The sequence below is a fragment of the Abramis brama genome (assembly GCF_963993115.1).
Source record: "Abramis brama genome assembly, chromosome: 16".
Lineage (NCBI taxonomy): Eukaryota > Metazoa > Chordata > Actinopteri > Cypriniformes > Leuciscidae > Abramis > Abramis brama.
In genome coordinates, this window is record NC_139978.1 from 5,353,081 (window position 1) to 5,376,969 (window position 23,889).

Genomic DNA, 23,889 nt, shown 5'->3' on the forward strand with positions numbered 1-23,889 from the left:
CAGTTCCATTGTTACAATTGCTATGGCCATCAGATATATATATATATATATATATATATATATATATATATATATATATATATATATATATATATATATATATATATATATATATATATATGTATATATATATATATATATATGTATATATATATATATATATAGCCTATATATATATATATATATATATATATATATATCAGTTTGCTTTGTACGTTCTATTTAACAGCATTAAAGAGGGCCAATGTTATCATTTAACTGAACTGTGTATATGCAGTTGTAATTGTATGATATTTTTTTTACAGTCTATGGGTATGACTCATTTCAGGGGTGACCAAAATTAATGTTTAAAATCAGTCAGAGTGTATCTTCATATTTACATGTAGCTTAACATTAAGTTAGACTACTTTCTTGGAACCCCCTAACATCTTGTTTTTATGCACTTTAGGGGGGTCAGACATACCCCCCCCCCCCCCACACACACACACACACACACCGCAACATCCTGAGGCTTTGTTAAATTGTTCTTTGTGTCACATGATGGTAATGTTGTCCCACGCTTTTTGCTTGTGCTAAAGAAAATAAATATTTTGGATTATCCAGCATTTAAATAGTCAAACAGCGCTATCTTGTGGATAGAGACAGCACAGCAATACATTGGATGGACTTTCAAAACTTACAACACATTTAATTTTCGTATTAGAGAAAATAAAAAGTAAGAATAGATTCGCGTGTATTAAAAATATAATTTAGAACCTAAGTCATAAAAGGTATGTAAATGTAAGTAAATAAAACGAAAACGTTATACTAGTGTAGCTAAACGAGATAGAAATCAAGTAGAATGATTAAGGTGTAGATTTATTTTCAGCTTCGATCATAATTTTCTTCTGTCACATCCTTTCTGCAAAATTAGTACGTAAAACTACATTTCCCAAGATCCCCTCTCTAACACGCACGCTCTAGTATCGCGATAATATCTCAAATGCGTTGCGTTGTCTCGCGAGATTACAGTCCTGCTGTCTAGTACAGCACTAAAAACTGTCAGTGAGGTGGTTAGAGGGGGTAAGAATTCCTCAAATCGGCGACTGCCGTTTAAACAGCAGTGTGAATGTCCAAATCTGTGCTTTTGTGTTATTACGTACCTAACGTGTGACACTGAGAGGAAAAAACAACAACAACAACCGCGTTCTCATCCAAACTGTACAGGCCAACAGTATCTGAACTAGATCAAACAGACACTGTGCTGTAATACAGCGAGCAAATGGCGTTGAAAAGAATCCAAAAGGTGAGTTTGTGTTCATTGTGTGGATCGCATAACCTCACAGCCTCTGTCAATGTCCTCATCGTCATCTTCTAACGCTGTTGTGAATGTAAAGCACTCGCACTTTCCTCATTTTATCCCCATCTGGTCAAGACAAAGACGGATGGCCAATGGTGGATGCATGCAGTCGACAGACGCTTGTTCTCGTTCTGATCGTTACAGATTCACGGGCATTATGTTATAAACAGTCACTGATACTTCGATACTGCTGATTACGAGTGTTTGTTTTGCGCAATATGTGATCGACAACATCTATTGTCGTCGTGCGATGTTGTAGCACAAGGAACTGTGCGCATAAAACACATGTTTATGGGATTTTTCAGGTGTTGTTATGAATGATTTGTGGCATGTAAGTTCGGTGGAGATCTTAACATCGTTAAAATTAATCTTTTCTGTTGTCGGTCATCATGAATGAGAGAAACGACACTGGTGCGCATGCGTGATGGGCGACACCGCTTTCAAGTTGCCAAATGCTGAACCCCAATGTCAGTGTGTCCATATATGGCTCGGCAAATAGGGCACTAGGACAGCGGAGGGTATTTTTAACAGATTCGCCACCCTGTTCACATAACTACTTTAATCACAGAAAGAAAAAATCACTGTGTTTTGATTTCAGTCATTCCATAATCACTAATTATAAGAAAACATGTTGTTCTTATGAACTCGCATGCTGTTATTTTTAATTTCAGCTGACATTTTTAGTTACCAGAAAGGATCTTAAAGTCCCCATGTGGTGAAAATCCAGCTTTTAATGTTGTTTATATGTCTATATGGTGTTTTTAATGTGCTTTAAGACAAACCATGTGCAAATTCATAAGTCGACACCATTGCTGAGTATTTTCTCCTTAAAACTGCAGTGAACCAAAGACAGTCTCAAAAACACGCTTTGAAATCGCTGGTGTTTCTGACGTCACAAACTACCTTGTAACCAATCAGATCAACGTGTGATCATCGAGTGGATCTCTGAGGCGCTGTGAGTGAGTGGAGGCGGGGCTCATTTGCATATTCATAGAACGCGCATACTAAATGAGGCAAGGGTGTCGAGTTACATTCAAGATATTTTAAGGCATTAAGGAATTTCTTTTTAAGGAAAAAAACGTTTAGATATGTCATTTTGTTGATCAAAGCTGAGTTTTAAGGGATACAATTATTGACTACAGGGGGACTTTAAGGTCTGAGAAGCCCTGCAAAATGATCCATTCATAAAAATGTTGAATGCACATGTTTAGATACTTTATTAAATGCACAGACTAATGATAAATTTCAGACATTTAACTTTTTCCAAATGTCATGTTACATCAACCAGGGATGAAGAGAGAGTGAAAACAACAGATCAAAAATAGACAGCAGAAGCTCCGCCCCCTTTAAAAGCAGCACATATGTAACACAGTATGTGGTGTGTTGTGTTGATCCTGCCAGAGGTCATTTATTAAGGATCACACTTGTGCAATGATCATGTCCAGGCTATCAGAAACAAACAACCTTTTAACGTGCATTTAATCATGTAAGCAAAATAATCTAATTATATTAATACAGGTATTATGTTGATTGATACTATGGACTGTAACGTTGAAGAAAATAGAGACTGTATATCTTTGCTTTTGCTTACTGTAAGTGACGATAAGTAATGATATACCAATATGCTGTATTGCAGGTTTATAGAATTATTATATAATCTTTCATAATTTTCTTAAATTGAGAATAGTCTTATTTCTGATTAAAAAAAAAATTTTGTCAAAGCTGTGGTCCGTTTGTAATGTATGAATCATGTCTAGTCAATTTAATGTATTAAAGAGGTCAGGAATTGAGAAATCTAATTTTCCTTGATCTTTAGACATGCAAGGTATTTGTACTATAAAAATATCCTGTAAGTTTCAGAACTCAAAACGTCCTAGTTAGTCCAAAAACAGCTTTTATTGAAACCAAGCTCAGAAACGCCTACTTTTACATAATTTCCTCTTTAGCCACCGATTCGTGCATGTCATGTATTAGTAAATACGAGACAGAGACACGCAAACAGATCAGATCTGCAGACTGAATAGTTGTGATTTGCTGTTCTTTCGGCATTTATGGGGTTAATGCGTCAGAATATCGGATACTTAAAGGGGTGGTTGATTATGATTTCACATTTCTAACTTTAGTTAGTGTGTAATGTTGCTGTTTGAGCATAAACAACATCTGCAAAGTTACAACGCTCAAAGTTCAAAGCAAAGGGAGATATTTACTTTTAAAGAAATCGCTTTTTAAGGACTACAACAAACGGCTGGTAGAGACTACACGAGCTTCCTCCTGGGTTAGTGACATCACCAACCCTAAAATTTACATAAACCCCGCCCCCAAAAACGCGATTTATAGATTATCATGACAGAATATGCTAATCAATGACTAGAAGATAACTACACATAAGCTACATAAATTCACCAACTAACCATTCAGAAATGTCCTGTTACTTCTACATGTTGTCACTTCTTCTTGAGTCTCTCCATTATTGTCTGACTCCGGTTTGAACGTAAACATTGACATTTTCAGTGCATGTCTGTGTGAGGACACAAGCTGTTGTAGCTCCGCCCCCTGTGCTGGGAGCAGCAGCTCATTTGCATTTAAAGGGACAGACACAAAAACGTTTTGCTCACCCTCAAAAAGTGACAATTTTAACATGCTATATAAAAATATATGTGGGGTATTTTGAGCTAGAACTTCACACACACACTCTGGGGACATCAGAGACTTATTTTACATCTTGTGAAAAGGGTATTATACCACCCCTTTTAAAAAAACGCTGCTTTTGTTATCGTTTTGATTGAAGCAATTGGCTGTAATCCTGAATAAAAGCTTCAGTGAGCAACATCTGTTTTGGCATCAGTAAGACATTACAACACGGTTAATTTTATCAACACGACACTGCAAATGACAATGTATATGTTTGTCACTTTATCGAAAAGGATGAACAATGAATAGCCTATGAGAACGACAGTGCAACAAACCATGGTACGTTCATTCATACTTCCGTTTACAGGAAACAACGTACGTCATGTTTTGTCAATTATAACTGTGGTAACTCAGTACTTAAAGGGATAGTTCACCCAAAAATGAATATTCTGTCATCATTTACTCTCCCTCAAGTTGTTCCAAAGCTGAAAGAGTTTCTTTCTTCTGCTGAACACAAAAAAATATATTTTTAAAAAGATGGGTAAGCAAAGAGTTGTTGGACCCCATTGACTTCCATATTATGGAAGAAAAATAATATGGAAGTCAATGGGGTCCAACAACTGTTTCGTTACCGACATTCTTCAAAATATTTTCTTTTTTTGTTCAGCAGAAGAAAGAAACTCATTCAGGGTTGGAACAACTTGAGGGAGAGTAAATGATGACCAAATTTTCATTTTTGGGTGAACTATCCCTTTTAAACTTTATTTCTCACAACCAATATGTAATACTTTGTTTACCTTTTGTTGGCAAATGTTTATAACAAGATATTTTTCAACATCAGAAGTTTTTCCAAAACAATTCCACACGTGCAACGTCTGGGATGTTGAAAATTATTTTAATATGCAAACCTGTCACCCAATCACCACAGTGGGCGTTTACTTCCAAGTCTTGAATGAGACACGCCCATCAAGTGTTTGATAGAAAGGGTCAAAAACAGGAGAGAAAAGAGCTTATTGCTTCTAAATTAGGATGTTTTTTGGTTTAAAAGTGGACCTCAGAGAACATTATAAAAAAAAAAGGCAGTTAATGACCCCTTTAATAAAGTTATTGCTCACGGTTCTCATAGAACTAAACTAAATGAAAAGTCGTATAGTTTGTGCAGCAGTGCGTTCTTTTATTCTTGCAGTCTTTAATGTCATTTAAAGCCATTTATTGTTCTTCTGTGGTTGTGTACAAGGTTAGATATGGACTGACCCATCAGAGGCACTTATGCGTTTCTTTAAGTGCGCTGATGCTTATAGTTATTGAAAGTGTTGGTGGCGAGCAGCTGACAGCTCTAGTCTATCTTTAGACAGGCCTTTTCAGGCACTGAGTCACACAGTAACTTCTAGCAATACAAGAGGAGAATTAGAGGCCAACCCTCTGCATATCTTGGCAATAGAATCGCCAATGGCTAGTAAATTGTTTTGGTTCCTCGCCAGACTCATATACTATTATATAATTATATATAATTTTTATATATATATATATATATATATATATATATATATATATATATATATATATATATATATATATATATATATATATATATATATATGTATATATATATATATAATATATATATATATAATTTATAGTTCAGATGCAAAAGCCTCTAAGTGCCATCTGAAATTTTCTTCTAGAATGATAATTTTTATGAAGCTCGTATATTTAAGTTCAGTAATTTCACTTAAATGACAATGAATAGGTAATTTTCATTGCCATTTAAGTGAAATTACTGAATTTAAATATACGAGCTTGATAAAAATTATCATTCTAGAAGAAAATTTCAGATGGCACTTAGAGGCTTTTGCATCTGAACTATAAATTATATATATATAATTTTTTTATATAGGCTATATATTTTATTTTATTATTTTATATTTTATATTCCACCATCTTTGTAAAATGACAAAGCTTTTTAAATATCTAAAAGTACACTCTTAAAATCAGTCAATCAAGCATTATATTATGATAATCAAGCATTATTTAATGATAGAACGTTATTAGAACTAAAACTTGATAATCATGCATGCATATTTGTAATTTTAACTGAACTTAGGACTGGTGGTGGTGCTTAAAATATTGTTGATCATTCAGTGTTTCTGTAAAAAAATAAATAGATAATAGTAATTCATAATAGTAATTATTATTAAAAGATAATAATCCTACTACTAATTCTACTACTAATAATGACAATATACAACACATGAGCTGCTTGGTTCATGAAGGGTGTATTCACACCTGCCTTGTTTGGTTCGATTGAATCGAACTCAAGTTCGTTTCCCCCCTTGGTGCGGATCTTTTGGGCAGGTGTGAATACAGCAATCGCACTCGGGTGCGGACCAAACAACCGAACCGAGACCCAGCTGAAGAGGTGGTCTACGGTTCCAAACGAACTCTGGTACGGTTCGTTAACGGTGTGAACATGAACCGACCCAATTGCAGAAAGCACTGCGCCTTTAAGACTTTATTTGACTGCTCTTATGAGGATACTTAGCTCGATACTTAACGCGTCGTGTGTGCATCAGGACATTCACAGACAGAGCGTTCTCTTTTGTCTTATCGCGCTTAAAATGGTTTAAAAGCATGTTCTTGCAGCACATCGTCGTCTTCTCAAAATCCTAATTACAACATCGTATAGATGACATTGTATCATATGATGCTCATTAGTTTCTTCATATTGCGTTTGTAGAGAATAACACCAAATCAGTAAAATAACAAATATTGCATTACGAAAGATCTCCATGCTGAGCCTGTTTTTGCACTTCCTGATTTTCCCTGCTTAAGATTTTCCCTGCTTGTCCAATGAATGGACGACCTTAGCACACGTGTGGTTTTGTTTACAAATTTTGGTTCACTTGCAACAGGGTTCCTCAAACTCGGTCCTGGAGGGTCGCTGTCCTGCAGAGTTTAGCTCTAACCCTGATCAAACACACCTGAGCAAGCTAATCAATGTCTTCAGGATCACTAGAAACTCACAGCTAGGTGTGTTTGATCAGGGTTGGAGCTACACTGTGCAGGACAGTGGCCCTCCAGGACCGAGTTTGAGGAACCCTGACTTGCAAAAAGAGCAGTGTGAAAACGAACTGTATCAAAAAAAAAAAAAAATCAACATTGTATTTGGTCCGGACCAAAGCACGTTAATCACGTTGTCAGTGTTTGCTTGAACTGATTTGCTGAAAATTAAAACGGATGAGAGCCATCCACTGAGATTTCGCTGTTTGCGCATTAGTTTTAATTAGTAGGCCTACTTTTATTCAGCAAAGGCACATTAAATTGATCAAAAGTGATGGTAAAGACGTTTAAAATGTTACACAGAATTTCCATTTCAAATAAATGCTGTTCTTTTGAACTTTCTGTTGATCAAAGAATCCTGCAAAAAATGTTCCAAATCAGTTTCCACAAAGATATGAAGCAGCACAACCGTTTTCAACATTGATAATAATCATAAATGTTTCTTGAGCAGCAAATCATCATATTAGAATGATTTCTGAAGGATCATGTGACACTGAAGACTGGAGTAATGATGCTGAAAATTCAGCTTTGATCACAGCAATAAATTACATTTTACAATAAATTCACATAGAAAACACTTATTTAAAATATCTTTATCAATTAAATGCAGCCTTGGTGAGATTTTCAAAAACAATAAAAACTGACCCAGACTTGTACCATCTTGAATAATTGTATTACAATATTTTTGCCTTAATGCAAAACATAAAAAAAAAAAAAATTATGATGTTAGTGATTTATACACTTTTACCTCTTATCACATTTTGACTTTGAATAATCTTTTCAAAGAAGGACACACAGGAGCCTGTGTTTTCCACAACTGATATTTCTGTAACAACCTGATATTTTCAGTTATACCGATTGTTTATACATCCATATTTCATTCTTAGACCAAGTTGCTAGAGTGAGATGATTGTCATAGTGTTGGTTGCGCTGAAATGATCTACATCTCAATATAGAAACAAACCTCAGAGCCAAAGCATCAAGAATATGTGTTGGCAACCACATTACACTAACATGAGCCAAATTCTGTTTTTAGAAAGCGTTTTGAATAAATGAAGGATCCTAGTGCTGATAAAGTTTTGATCAGGACAGGAATCCTTTGTTTTTTTAAATGTTACTCTTTTATCAAATTTCCCTGAAGTACACTTACAAATACAAAGTTTCCTGCTCTAAAAATGTTGTTTTACATGAAATGGCCACTTGAATTCAGATTTTTTTTCCTCTCAGGAACTGACAGACCTCCAGAGAGATCCACCAGCCCAGTGTTCAGCAGGTCCGGTCGGAGAGGACTGTGAGTATATCAGGAACGAGTGAATAATAATGTCTTACTACTGGATAGGGATGCACTGATATGAACATTTTGGCTGATACCGATAATTCTTTATATTTGTGAGCAGATAACCGATATATTGGCCGATACGATAATTCTTTATATTTGTGAGCAGATAACCGATATATTGGCCGATACCGATAATTCTTTATATTTGTGAGCAGATAACCGATATATTGGCCGATACGATAATTCTTTATATTTGTAAGCAGATAACCGATATATTGGCCGATACGATAATTCTTTATATTTGTAAGCAGATAACCGATATATTGGCCGATACGATAATTCTTTATATTTGTGAGCAGATAACCAATATATTGGCTGATACCGATAATTCTTTATATTTGTGAGCAGATAACCGATATAGTGGCCGATAAATCTAAATCCAAAGTTTTATATATTTTTTGAGAATCAGATAACCAATATATTGGCCGATACCGATAATTCTTTATATTTGTGAGCAGATAACCAATATATTGGCCGATACCGATAATTCTTTATGTTTGTGAACAGATAACCGATATATTGGCCGATACGATAATTCTTTATATTTGTGAGCAGATAACCGATATATTGGCCGATACCGATAATTCTTTATATTTGTGAGCAGATAACCAATATATTGGCCGATACCGATAATTCTTTATGTTTGTGAACAGATAACCGATATATTGGCCGATACGATAATTCTTTATATTTGTGAGCAGATAACCGATATATTGGCCGATACGATAATTCTTTATATTTGTGAGCAGATAACCAATATATTGGCCGATACCGATAATTCTTTATATTTGTGAGCAGATATCCGATATATTGGCCGATACCGATAATTCTTTATATTTGTGAGCAGATAACCGATATATTGGCCGATACGATAATTCTTTATATTTGTGAGCAGATAACCAATATATTGGCTGATACCGATAATTCTTTATATTTGTGAGCAGATATCCAATATATTGGCTGATACCAATAATTCTTTATATTTGTGAGCAGATAACCGATATAGTGGCCGATACGATAATTCTTTATATTTGTAAGCAGATAACCGATATATTGGCCGATAAATCTAAATCCAAAGTTTTATATATTTTTTGAGAATCTGATTACAAAAACAAAAGTCTTGTCATTAAAAGTCATGTCCAAAACACACAATTCTAATGCTCTCATGATAATTTTATGTAGCCGATATGACAGACTGCAAAAATGTTGCACTGAACTGTATTTTCCTTTTTTGAAGTGATTTCAATCATATTTCAAGCAATTCAAATCCATCATGGTGAACAGTGTGCATCTGAAGCATCTCAGCTGAAGGAAATAATCCATTATTTATCAGCTCTAATATATTTGTCGATAACGATAACATGAACAAAAATGAACACTCATCGACGGATACTGAAATGGTGGCTGATATATCGTGCAACCCTACTATCAGATTACAGTTTAAATACAAAGATATTCACATGTGTTATTGTGTAACACTAACTGGCATTCTCAGCATACATGTTTGGATCAGTTTTTGCTCTGCTTCAATTGATTTTATGTCATGATTCATGTTTTCCAGTGTTTCACTGGCAGGCAACAATAATGGGGCCGGTGAGTAGCTGTTTTTTCTGTCTTATTCTTTTCCAATTACAGGGTTCCCACAGTCGTGAAATGTGATTTCTAGACCTGGAAAAATCAGTAGACTTAAAACATTTGTAAAAACTTTAAATACAGAGTTCCTGCGGGTCCTTAAAAGGTTCAGTTTGATCAAATTTAAGGCCATAAAAAGTCCTAAATATCTTAAAATGTGTAACAGAGGTCTTACATTTATAGACAGCCTAATGTGATTGTTAAACTTCAAAAGGTGATGATTTAATTAAATAAATATTCAACGTCAAAACGCGGCCCTGTTGTTGGTTTCAGAGACGTTCGCGATCAATGAATTCTGCACATTTGCCATGTCAAACAATTGCTTATGATTCTGTTGTTTGAATTATGACAATGTTACTTCATGGCTTTTATATTGTAATATGTTGTAGATGATTGTAAGAGTGCATATTTAATATCTCATCTTTTTCAATGAGCAGCTGTAGTAGTAAAGCGTAGACGTTTCAAGACAAGAGTCCCAGTGTATTTCGGCCTTGCTTGTAATTAAGTCCCGCATCATTTTTGGATGGTAATAATTATTGGTATTTTGGTTATTAGTGCTGTCAAATCGATTAATTGCGATTAATCACATCTAACATAAAAGTTTGTGTTTATATAATATATGTGTGTAGTTATCAGTCTATAACATATTAAGGCCAGACACTACAGGCAAAAACAGTGTTTTTTCATGCATCTGTCAATTTGAAGATTTTGGCTTTTCATAAAGTGTTTTTTCAGACTAGTGGACAGAAAACATCCAAAATACACTTTTAACTGTATCTTTTAGAGCACTTTATCTATTTGCGTCTGTAGATTTCAATTACAGTCTATATCTTTAAAGGCTGTTTTCTCAAAATGAGTTTTTCCTCCTACATTGAGCCAGAAATCTCCACTTCAGTAACACTTACATTCACCAAACTTTACAGTTTTATTCTTATCTATATTCTGAAGGTTTTTACAGAAGAGTTTGTTCATATATAATTTTCCTGATTTTATACATTTTATTCCTAAAAAAAATGGTGAGAATGTATTGATTTTTGGTTGTTGACAGTATTTTGTGATTTGTGGAGTGATAAATAGAGATACAATATTCAGATTTGTGTTGACATTTATGCAAATGAGTGCATATTTAATTAGATAGCCCCTCATTTGCATATTTAAACATAACATGCAATTATTAATGTAATCAATCAATTGAAGTATGATTATATTTATTAGTTATTTTTTTTACCTCGCCTTAAGTCTAGATTTTACTCGGCACACACAATTGTTTATTGCCTTTCTTTAAACACATTGAGTAAAACATTCCTCGAGTAGATTATTTGTCCCTCCAGTCTTGCGCGATTCCGCTATTTTTTTTCCCGATCCTGCATAACTCAAGATATCAGCGCAAAATAATCGTAAAAATGCAAAGGTATCGAAAAATATTAATTATAACTATTTCATTGAATTAGCGCTAATTTAATGGTTCGAGATGAAAGCGAAACATTTCTCACCTGCCGTGTCACATAAGTTGCTAGGACTGGGCGGAGTGATTTACAAACATGGATGAATGACCAAATAAAAAGCATGAAATGCTTTATAGTTCTTAAAAGAGTTAATAAAAGCACTGTATACTGCGAAAGAGTACTCAGTTCGGTATTAGAATATTAGAAATATTAGAAAAAACTGACATCGCAATATTTATTTTTTCCAGCTATATATACAGTATATTGCGATATGAAAATAATTTCACCAGATGACTTGAATAGCTCTATTTGGAAAGAATTAATCATTCCAGAATGATTGGTGTGATTTTGTAGGGGAGTGAATCTGCGTACGAAATAATAAACAAATTACAAGTATAGATGAATACAATAGAACAAAGATAGAAATTAAATGCTTTGTTTTTAAGTTAAGTCTAACAACATTCAGGTACAAAAATCGGTGAGAGACCAAAAATAAACAAGAGTTATGCATTTTGTTTGTCCTTTGTGTCATGTTTGACTATTGGGCATCTAACATAATACATAATATGGTAAATGTGGTATCCTAATTATTAGAAAAAAAACTATTTTTTCGCAAATTTCTGAAAATAAACAACAAAATCAGTCATTTTGATCTAAAAAATCACAGGAAAAAAACCCTGCAAAATCCTGGTGGGACTGATACCCAGCTTTCCAGTTGAATGTGTGCCTCAGCCTGTTTAATTAAGTAAAATAATCAGAGATGCATGATTTATTTTGAGATTGTATGTTCTGTTAGGACTTATATTTTATATATAAGATATTCATTTTATTTGTGCAGGTCTTAAAAAAGGTTGCTGCAGTGTAAAATGTCTGTAAAATGTCATTGGAAATTCATTGGTTAAATGTGTGGGAACCCTGAAATAATTAAAGATTAAAGTTTTTTTTTTTTTTTTTTTTTTTAAGGACCTATTCAACACTTTTGTAGCATTTTATTTCCACTTAAAATGTAAAAGAAAAGTTGCTTGCACCATAAATGGTTATAATTTAGTGAATTAAACAGGTGATGTAAATAAACTCTGTCCAGTTGTGACGTGTCTCCTTATAACAGAATGTTACAAAATGTTTGAATTGATTTGTATATGAACAAAATATAAAAATGCTGGCTATGAAACATACATTAGTAAACTGTGTCCTTGTTTTTCAGAATGACAGTCCATATCAAGGAGGGGTTTTCTTCCTCACGATTCATTTCCCAACAGACTATCCGTTTAAACCACCCAAGGTCAGTAGCTTTGTGCGATTCATTGTGTTTGGAGACCATTAGTCGTATGCAAATTATCGGTGAAACGGATTGCAGTTGATCCGTGATCCGTACGGACCAGGCCCCGCGGTTCGGCACGCATGTGATTCACGGATTAACTGCTAAGTTTAAACATCATAGAGTGAAAGTTTATAATTTGGACGTGTTTTGTCTTGCCAGTTTACACATTCAAACAATTTTAAATGCGGAAGAGGCGAAAATCGGGTCTTTTTCACGCAGAGAGAGAGAGAGAGACGCATATAAACGGACACATAAACACAAAATTATGTCTAAATAGCCGACTCGGCAAGTTTTCTCTCGTTTATGTCATAAGTGAACAGTTGAGGAAAAAAAACGGATGTTTGTCAGTTTTTTCGCTCCGTGCAGCCGGTCTTAAAGTGACAGCACACATCTAATATTCAGTGTCATTAATGTTAATAAAACAACAAAATACAGCTTTAACAAAGATTAAACTATATTTAATTTCTATAGTGAACAAATAGTGTTATTTTACATTTAGGCTTAATTATTAATTTCTGTACCTGAAAAGGCTACTACTGTTAGACTTTGTATCTTTGTGATTTAGTATTCATCTCTGCTTGTAATTTGTGTATTTGTTCTTATTTTATTACTGACTGTTCAGTTGTTTTTAATAATGTCTGAACTTTATCGAGTAGGCTAGTAGTTTTTGATGTAGTATCGAAGAACTTCATATTTATTTATTTATTTATTTATTTATTTATTTATTTATTTATTTGCTGATCCGAAAAATGATCCGATCCGTGGCTCAAAAACCGTAAATGATCCGAACCGTGAATTTTGTGATCCGTTCCAGCACTAATGCAAATGCATGAAGTGTTTTGTAATGCTGTGATCAATACTCTCTGCTTTGATTGACAGGTCGCATTCACAACAAAAATCTACCACCCCAATATTAACAGTAATGGCAGTATTTGTCTGGACATCCTGCGGTCTCAGTGGTCTCCTGCACTTACTGTGTCCAAAGGTAAGTTTCAGGCAACGTCTCAATGCTTCACACAATCACTTTGAATTTATTTTGAATTTATTTATTTGACACTAATTGTAAATCTAATGCCATGTTAATACTAGGGCTGTCACTTTTGTGAAAAAATCCTGTTCGATTTTTGAGACATAAGTGTTCATTGAATCGATTGTAAAATCGATTTTCCATGTCTAAAGACGTTTCCATTTTCAACGCCAAATATAGGCAAATCCACGGACAACTAACAGGCATTAGGACGAACGTAAAGAGGGCGCTCGAGACGCGCACAAGTCAGCAAATATTCCTGTTGATTTATTGGCGTGAAGTTTCGTGCACAATGACAAACAGGAGTGCAACATTCTCGAAAAACAGTAAGCGTGGACTGCCATAACATCACTGAAAAACATCACTGCAGTCTTCAACATGCCTGTGTTTATGGGTAGAAATGTCAAACAAATTTACGCTTGCGTAGATTGTAGCCCATAGCCTGAATCTGTATCTGTATACATGAGACTGTCTGAATACCGGCAGAATTCAGTTTTGTAGTAAAAAGAGACACATTATGCAGAAGTATAATCTGCTGTTATGTGTGTGTGTCAGAGCCTGCAGTTGCTGTGTGACGCGCGTTCGCTGCGGGCGTATCGTGACGAGCTGGACGCGCTCAGAGAGAAGGCCGTTAAAATCGATTCCCTATTTTCGTTTTCGAAACTTGCGTTGGTTGGTCCGATCGATTGTGCAATCGAATTTCGAACGTAAAGTGACAGCCCTAGTTAATACCATGCTACTTTTTGGAACCTCATATAATAACTATATGTAATAAATTGTGACATGATCAAGCAATTTCACATAAGGATGATGTTGGTCTGAATATCAGCTGTCCTGCCATTGTGAACAAAAGCACTCTAAAATTGCATGGTATAAATTATGTATTATGTATTGAATGGTAGAATGCATATTCTTTAGGACTTCATCTACAATACTTTTTTTGCTGTGTGAACATATTACTACGACAAGATGTATTAGTGATAATAATGTGACAAAAACTGAACAAAATGTTTTTAAATATTCTTTAAACATTATTTAATTATATTACCATGTTTTAACATACCACTTATGTACAGGTTATAACTCACCATTGTGTTGGTCAACAGGGCATACATGCTCTCCTGTTCAGGAAAACTAACAGATGATCATTATAATTTAGGAATTATAAAATTCTCATATGGCTTGAGTATTTTTTGGACAGACACTGAGACCCTGTTTGGTATTAAGATGTGTTTTGGTCAATCGGATCACAAGTAGACGAGGGAGACACATTCCCGTTTACACCTGGTGTTTTAATCCGTCTCTTCTGTCCACTTTCAAACACTTCTGTCCTGATTTCTTCGAGGGGAGGGTCTATGGGAGGGTAAATGTATGAGCTTTTTCAGATCTTTCAATCTAATGGATGAAATAAGCTCAGACGATGGAGAAACATCAAACGCTGTGAGTGTGTGTTAGAAATCAGGAATGGAGAGAGAACATTGAGCTTCGTACGTTGTTCATCTACAAACCAAACTTGAGTCTTCAGCCGACAGAGCTTAAATCCCGCTCTATCGCTCTTCCCATAATGTTCCCGCATTAGACCAGTAGACGGAGAGAACACGGTCTTTAGAGGCTGTTTGAACACATTCGATCACATGAGCGTTTACACTACGAAAGCAATCCGGTCGAATGTGTTTTCCACTAACTCTGGAAGTGGAGGAAACTGGACGAGCTCAAAGCGTTTTAGACCCGTTTACTCCTGTATTTAACGTCCACTTGTGATCCGATCGACCAAAACATCTTAATACAGGTGTAAACAGGGCCTGATTGGCTGTTTGTTTTGAGTACTGGAAAGCCTAATAGAGCCCCATGTGGGTTACTCTGCCAGACTACAGTGATTAATCTTTGTTCTAAGAAGTGACCTAGTTTGGATCACTCCACGGGAAACATGTTATATGACAAACAAACACCGGAGAAGCTCTTCTTGCTATGAACACAAGGCTTTCCAACAGTAGAGATGAGCCGGATGTTTGGCTTTATATCGTGTTTTTAATGTGTTCCCTTTCTTTTTTTAGTCTTGTTGTCCATCTGCTCCCTGTTATGTGACCCGAACCCAGATGACCCGCTGGTACCTGAGATCGCACATACATATAAAGCAGACAGAGAAAAGTGAGTGACCCAAAAATGCATTAAAATAGTTTGTGTTTATTGGAAAATCCAATTAATTTGATATGAATGTATTGAATTAATTGGATGTATAATGAATAGTTATAACAATGTTTTTTTTAACAATGGACATCAAGATTTTAACACAAGATAAGTCTGGCATCAGTACAAAAATGGCATTATGTGACAGTTGTGTTAAGAGCAAAAGACTCAAACAGTAAAACAAATCTGATAGGATCATTCAACTCTTTAAAATCTAATTGGATGAGCCACATTCAGCGCTGTTGTAAAATAGCCAATACTTGCACACTTGAGAGTTAAATTCTATATGAATCTGCCCTTTAGTTGTGACATTGATTGTGAATAGTAAACACCTAAACTCCTGTCCATGTTACAATAACAATAAGCTCTTCCTCATCTTGGCGTGTTTGAGAGATGTTAGTCACATGGTCAGACCTTTGACTGATGGCTCTATAGCCGCTTCGATTGGCCAAGGACCACTTAGGTAGGACCGACTGACATGTAAAGTGACCAAAAACAGTTTGTTTGCTTCGACATTATGTTTAGGGCTGAGTAAATGTCACAGACCAGACCAGGGGTGCGTTTCCCAAAAGCATTGTTAAGCCCTATTCGTACGGGACTAGTTTAACATGGAGAGGAGGGGTAAAGTAATAATTAGCAGAGCTTCTCTGTGATTTTAATCCCGTCCGAATGTGCATTTCAGTGATCATTATGGACAATGTCAGTAAAGATTACGGCGACTTTTACCTTCAGTAAAAAGGTCTGGAAAAATGACCTCAGGTAACCACTGATCCCGTGCGAATACACCCGCTGTAAATATGTATGTAAATATTTCGTCATTTCCAGTTTAAAAGTATTTTTCAGCGTTTTTTCAAGTATGGAGACGCTTGAAGAAGCATTCAGTTGCGTTCTAGACGCTGGAACGAGTCTGTGGCAAAACTCAAGTGTTTCACACACACCATTCAGATCAGAAAGAAAGATCGAAAGCACTTGTTAGAGGCACGAAACGTCTTTTAGCGTTAGGTAAGTGCCTTTTACTAACACAATCCAATCTGAAGTTAATTAATACATCGTTCGACCGGACATAACTGTTTTATATATATAAATATAAGTTATATGTGTTTTCGCACGTGACATCAGGAAGCAGCGTAACACACACATGACAACAGGACTGACGGCGATGCTCAAATTTTTTTCTTTTTTACTGAGATCTCTTATCCCGTGCGAATTGGCCATTAATATTACAGACGTCCTGTGGTAAAATTACATTACTCCATCTACCCTTGTAAAGTTAATCCCGTCCGAATAGGGCTTTAGATCGCAATCTCAGTTCAAACACCACCGCGATCTTATTCCTAAATCACATCGATTAGCCTGTGTCGATTAAACCTTTGACAAAATCACACCGGAACGTTCAGACCTGCGTCGACACTGCGACCGATCCAGAGAGTTGTCGTGTGTAGAGATATGAAACATCTTCATAAACAGTCTTTTCAACCACACAGTATCATTATTTCTGCGGTGCATTCAAATTATCACAGAATTACTGGAATGAAAGTTTATAGTTATTATATATACACGGACATCTATGGTAGCGATAGGAGGTAACTTGATAACGATTGTATCGTCGTTGATTACGTCGTTACACCAGTAGGTGGCGACAAGGGACAAACTAATTTATTTGTCATTGAATTATTAATTCAAGAGATTCGCTGATTCATCCAGTAATGAAACAAGTATTTATGAGAGTCATTGAATAATTTATTCAAATCAATAAAATAAAAAAAGAATTAATTCATATTAATTAAACAAACATTTTAAAACGGTTTGCAGCAATTAACAATTTGCCAGATCCTCTAGTATATTAATGGGATAGTTCACCCAAAAATGAAAATTCTGTCATCATTTGCTCTCCCTCAGGTTATTTCAAACCTTAAGACTTTCTTCGGAACACAAAATTTGATTTCATCAAAAAGATCTTAATTTGTGTTGCGAAGATGAACGAAAGTCTTGCTGGTTTGAAACGACTTCAGGGAGAGTAAATGATGACAGAATTTTCATTTTTGAGTGAACTATCCCTTTAAGTTCTCTGTTCAGAATCATGGCAGAATCGATTTGAAAAACAAATTGTGATTCTCAATTTATCCAGCTTTACGAGGAGGTTGCTTGGTAGTTCCTTGACAGGTTTAGAGAAAAGTTTGCCAAACTAAATCTCAAATCATTTCGGATCACAGACCCCCATTGTCCAAAGGGTTTGAGCTATAACCTTCAGGTCAAAGGTTTAGGATGCCAGTATTATCTAAAAATAGGGGGAAACCATCCTTCTTGCCGCAGGTTTTTTAATGAAAGATAGGCTCCATTTTTGTTTTACAGAGTAAAAATGAGTGGGTCTCAGTGATGATGAGTATGAGTGGATTGTATAAGGTGATGGATGTGAATTTATGTTTGTCTAAATTGATGGTTTATGTGTATTAAAACAAACTGAAACAAAAATTTCCCCATGGGGACAATAAAGACAAAAACAAGCAAATAAACTGAACGCTGGATTACAAAAAGTCAGTGAACTTCACCTTTGCGATTAACCCGATGAACTTCAGCCTTGTTGTGTTTTCTCTAAACGTAAAACAGTCCAGAACTGTCATAAAAGTGTGTGCTTTCTTTTCTCGCAGGTACAACAGACTAGCGAGAGAATGGACGCAAAAGTACGCCATGTGAGAGTGCCTGCGACTAAAAAAACTACAGAATCAAACGGACAGAGAAACACGTTTTTACTTGTAACAAGAGGAGTAAAAATAAGTGAATGTTGAGGGGAGGGGACAACTAAACAACAGACCCTTGGAAGGGAATCAGAGAGCGGAGGTGAGAGCCACTATGAGCTGAATCCGCTGTCATGTGCCGTTCTCCTAAACCCGCCGTCTGAACGGATTAGCCTGGAAAACTCCAGGAAAACTGTAAAACCGGACAAACCTCGGGGTACCACAACCCAGGAAGTTAGACTTGTACTACTGTTAGTTCTATTATTACTGTCATTGTGATTTTTCTCAGTGTTACTCGTCATCATTGTTTGTCATTGTGATGTTTTGCCGAACGAGGAAACATTGGGATGAAGTTGGAAGGCTGGTGACACACGCTTGATCATGTCTGAGCCGTCTCACAATCCTTATGAAAACCATTGTTGCGAGTGTACGCGAACTCAACACACTTTTCCATTTTCAAACAGTTTGCGATAGAATGTAAAAAAAAAAGACATTTTTCGGGTGTCAGAAAACCGTAGTGTAGTGTCTGCCTTCCAACTTCCTGCCATTTTGGTTACTCCATAAAACACTATGAATGTGATTAGGAAAAGATGGTGTCCCTAATGAGCAAATGTGATTTTATTTATTTTTTTTTAAATTGAGGTCATAAAAATAGTCAAGTGAGTCTACATCTCTAAAAAAAAGAAAAGAATGAAACATAACATGGTGTCCTAAGCAGACATGATGCGATAATCCTAACCCTTTACCCTCCGTAGACCATAATGCAACATGATTGTGACGTCACAACAGTGCGTTACATTTAAACACGTTTCCAGGGATCCGCCAGTAGTGGGCGCTCGTGCAACGCAAGCAATGACGTACATCCGAGTGACGAGACGGAGAGAAGTCCGAGTGAAAAATAAATATACTAAAATGCTTTTTTTTTTAATGCGTAGTATACTACAAATACATTTACATATTTATGTACTTAATACCCTGCAATTGTACTTTTGGTGTACTAAAATTATATACTTAAAGTCTGCTAAATTGGAAAAACTAATTTTGTTTAGCTATCCAGAAATAGTTCAACTAAAGATATACTGAAGTATATTTGATTGTGCTAAAGTGGAACTATTGCAAGTATACTTTAGGTTCACTTTAAATATCTTGCATTTAAAGACTGATATTATAAAGTGATCATACTAGCCTTACCAATAGTGATATTAGAACACATTTTAAGCATAATAATAAGATATGTGCATTGTGCAATAAAGAAGTACTCGAAATAAAGGTTATTTATAATATTTATATCAGTTAGTTTTAAGTTAAAAGTCAATAAATATGTTAATGGATTTGAAGTATACTCAGTATGAAATAAACAGGTTTTGGTATAATTTTTTTACTAGGGGAAAGTCAAACAAAACATGATATTCAATCACAAATTAAATTTTTTAATATTTTACGAAACACATATTCCGCATGTGAAATTCATTAATTTTTCTGTAACTTGGGAAGTAACGGAGATGATCGAGTTGTCAATCGCAACATCGCAGAAATATAAACCATATTGTAAAAAATAAAAATAAAAATACACTGAGGTTGAGTATCGCCATCACGGCTCTTTAGGATGGAAAGCTACGATGCTTTTATCGCGTGTTGCAGCGTCACGTCTCATTAGGACACAGTGTTATTATTTATTCGACATGAAATGTTTTTTATGTATTATTTGGTTATAATCATATCTCCTTTTGACATATTCTTAATTTAATCTAGAATGACGTTTTACAGAATTGATGTGGCCGTTCACACAGGACATGTGTTATAGATGCTGTGTGTGTACACGCGCCGGACAGATTCAGTGTGTTGTTCTGATCGTGTCTGTTTATGGACGAGCATATTCCCTAGATAAGCAGAAAGCTCCGTCCCCTGTTCCCGTCCTGTGCGAACGGCCGCTGACTTTAATTCACCTCAGCCGCATGTGCATGATATGACAGATGTGTAAGTATTTGTTTTGATAAGTATTGTAAAGTTGCTTTAGGAATCAAGGCAGATTTTTATACTTCACCCAATTTGCTTGCAGAAAAAAAGAGAGGGAGCAAAAATGCTGAAAATGACTGTGTGTGAAGAGAAAAAAAAGAAAAGAAAAAAGAAATGCCACCACCATTTTTGCCAAATGTAATTACGCCCCTTTCAAATTTGCAGGCAAAGGGCACGTCATAGCGTATGAATGCAATATTTTCCAGCTTTTTAGCATTTATCTGTCTACAAGAGTGTAATCCTTAACAATCTTTAGATGCTCTTGTTCATGTACTCACTAATATTACTAACTTTTGACAGAGTAGATGGTACGTTTGATGTACGGCCAGCACAGGTGCTGGACTGAAGTACTTTATTGTAAATTAATTTTTTTTTCTACAAACACGCTCATCAACTCATGGCTGCCTATTTCGAGGTGGATGATCAAGATGTTTACACGGAGCAGAATGAAAGATATGTAATCGCTCGTCTGCACTGGAGCTCGGAAGAAAAGCCCCGGAGTGTGTCGGGATCGGGAAGTCTCGTCTCGTTGGGAAAGAAAGTGTGAACTGAAGATCTCCTCACCATCACTTTCTGGTGCTGCTCTTCACAAGCCCATGGCTCAAGACTCCCTGAAAAGGGCTAAATATTGCCATGATTATATTTAGCACCATATAATGTGTATACTATCACCAAGGGAAATGATACTTGTGTCTTGTGGATGTGCTTTTAAAGGGATAAAATGTGAATTCTGCGATCATTTACTCGCCCTCATGTTTTTCCAAACCCTTTCTTCTGTAAAACACAAAAGGAGAAATCTTGTTTTTCAAAAAGTGCCATAAATTATGTAATTCCAAACTAATATTTAAGTCGATATGTATTGAAAATCGTGTCTTGACAGCTGTGGTCACCATTTACCGTCATTGTATGGAAATGAGCAGCTTGGACATTCTGCTTAACGTCTCCTTTTGTGATACACGAAACATGATGGTGCGTAATTTGACAGAGTTTTCCTTTTCTGTTCTCTTAAATTGAATGGAATGTAAAATTGTATGCCAACTTTTCCTGACTTTTCACTACTAAACGTGGCTCACTGGTCGTGCGTCCGCTTGTAGAATGTTACGTTTATTTATTTATTTGCTATTTATTTGTCGTCTTCCAGTCATCAGCTCCAACGCAGTCGTCCTGGAACTGCGAGTGCTTCATCTGAGGTTTCGAGATTGTGCTACAGTAAGGCAGTATAGCATGCTTTTGCACTCTGATAGGCTTCAACCTTTTTCCGCAGCTATTTGCAAGATATCAGGGATCTTTTTCCATTCTCGCACCTTCCCCAAGACCCTCAATAAAACCTTAGCCTTAACCATCAATGTATAAGCAACTGTACTGTACTGTTTACTTTGTGTTTTAACTGTGGATTGGTACTGTACTACTTCTGTGTATCACATACACACACGGTACACAGAGCCATAATGACCTCTCCTTGCTAACTGTTTAACCCTGTCATCTAACCAGCTCTCTCCTCGTGAAATCAGACTCGGTACAGCTGAGACTAACCTCCAAGGTGTCAACTTTAGTGAATAAAGCTCCTTTTGTTTAATGCATTCTCTTGGATTTATTGTACGAACACCAGATATTTCCATACTTTATCTACTGCACTGTTCATTGACAGAATGTATAGGAGGGTGAATCTCACAAAAACATGTCCAGGTCATATATTTCACCCTAAGATCAAAATAAAATACTTTTTTTTAATTCTTTATTTATTTTTATTTTTTTACTGCTATTAATAAATTATATTATTTTGCACAATAGAAAAGGAAGCTTGTTCTGAGACGTGTAAGTTTTTTATCAATGTGATATTTTTGTTATGATAATTTCCCCTAAAAAAAAATTACCTTAAAGGAATAGTTCACCCTAAATCCCATAATTTACTCTCAAAGTTATAAATTCTTAAAAAAAAAAAAATCATCGCCTCACTTCAGAAGGCCTTTATTAACCCCTGCTGGAGTCGTATGGATTACTGTTATGATGGATGGATGCGCTGTTTTGGGCTTTAAAATCTCAGTTACTATTCACTCCCATTATAAAGCTTGGAAGAGACATGATATTTTTTTAATATAATTAGGATTTAATAATAATAACACCTAGGATGGCTTGAGGGTGAGTAAATTATGGGATCTTTTTTTATTATTTTTTTAGATGAACTATTCCTTTAGAGTCCCCCTGTAGTCAATACTTTTATCCCTTAAAACTCATCTTTGATCACCAAAATTACATATTTAAACGTGAAATTCAATATGCAAATGAGCCCCACCTCCACTCACTCGCTCAGCTCAGAGATCCACTCTTTGACGGTCACACGTTGATCTGATTGGTTAGTTAGTTTGTGGTAGTTTGTGACGTCAGAAACACCAGCGATTTCAAAGCGTGTTTTTGAGACTGTCTTTGGATCACTGCAGTTTTAAGGAGAAAATACTTAGTAATGGTGTCGACTTATGAATTTACACATGGTTTGTCCTAAAGCACATTAAAAACACCACATAGACACATAAACAACATTAAAAGCTTGATTTTCACCACTTTCATGTCTGGCCAGCAGATGTCGTTGCCGCATGTCTCTTCATTTAAAACTTCTACTATGACAAAGGCTTAATAAATGTGTAATTTTAACGTTGCCTGGTATCATTCTGCATAACCTAATTAATATTCATAATAAGGCGAGTCATCATTCGCCAGCAGACGTACGCCCACATTCCAGCGCCAGCTCTGCAGCAAATCAGCAACGCTTATTGGGCGAACCTCACTTTGCCTCATGAATATTCATGAACCCCGCCTTGACCAATGACCATAGCAGGGTTCGTATTATTAATTTTACAGATGTGAGAATGAGTACGAGATCAGTTCGCTGCTTGAGTTGGACCATGAACGCTTTAGAAATGAACAGTGATTATAAATGACCAACATTAATTACTCAAAATCCTACCCAGACCCAGAGATCTGTCATAATTTGGGAAAAATTACACTAATGTAATACAGACACTTGAGTTTCGCAAATGGGAAAAATCAACGTGCACTAGCGTTCAAAAAGTTTGGGGTCAGTAAGATTTGTATCTTTTATTGATCAAAAGTGAAGACGTTCGCCCACATTCCAACGTCAGCTGTGCAGCAAATCAGCAAC

At 35.7% G+C, this 23,889-nt stretch overlaps 1 protein-coding gene across 1 annotated transcript; it reads left to right on the forward strand.

Annotated features, from left to right (window-relative positions):
- The first annotated feature begins 984 nt into the window (after positions 1 to 984).
- ube2d4 (ubiquitin conjugating enzyme E2 D4) lies at positions 985 to 22,308 on the forward strand. The gene is made up of 7 exons (XM_084087297.1): positions 985 to 1,285; positions 8,258 to 8,321; positions 9,931 to 9,962; positions 12,651 to 12,728; positions 13,647 to 13,752; positions 15,849 to 15,942; positions 18,630 to 22,308. Exons 1-7 carry the CDS (start codon positions 1,262 to 1,264, stop codon positions 18,673 to 18,675), a joined length of 444 nt encoding a protein of 147 aa, XP_083943423.1. The 5' UTR covers positions 985 to 1,261; the 3' UTR covers positions 18,676 to 22,308.
- Positions 22,309 to 23,889: the final 1,581 nt, after the last annotated feature.

Coding starts and splice junctions, on each gene's coding strand:
- ube2d4 (XM_084087297.1), top strand. CDS start 1,262: ATGGCGTTGAAAAGAATCCAAAAG. Junction 12,729..13,646: donor ATCCGTTTAAACCACCCAAG/GTCAGTAGCTTT, acceptor TTTGATTGACAG/GTCGCATTCACAACAAAAAT. Junction 15,943..18,629: donor TATAAAGCAGACAGAGAAAA/GTGAGTGACCCA, acceptor CTTTTCTCGCAG/GTACAACAGACTAGCGAGAG.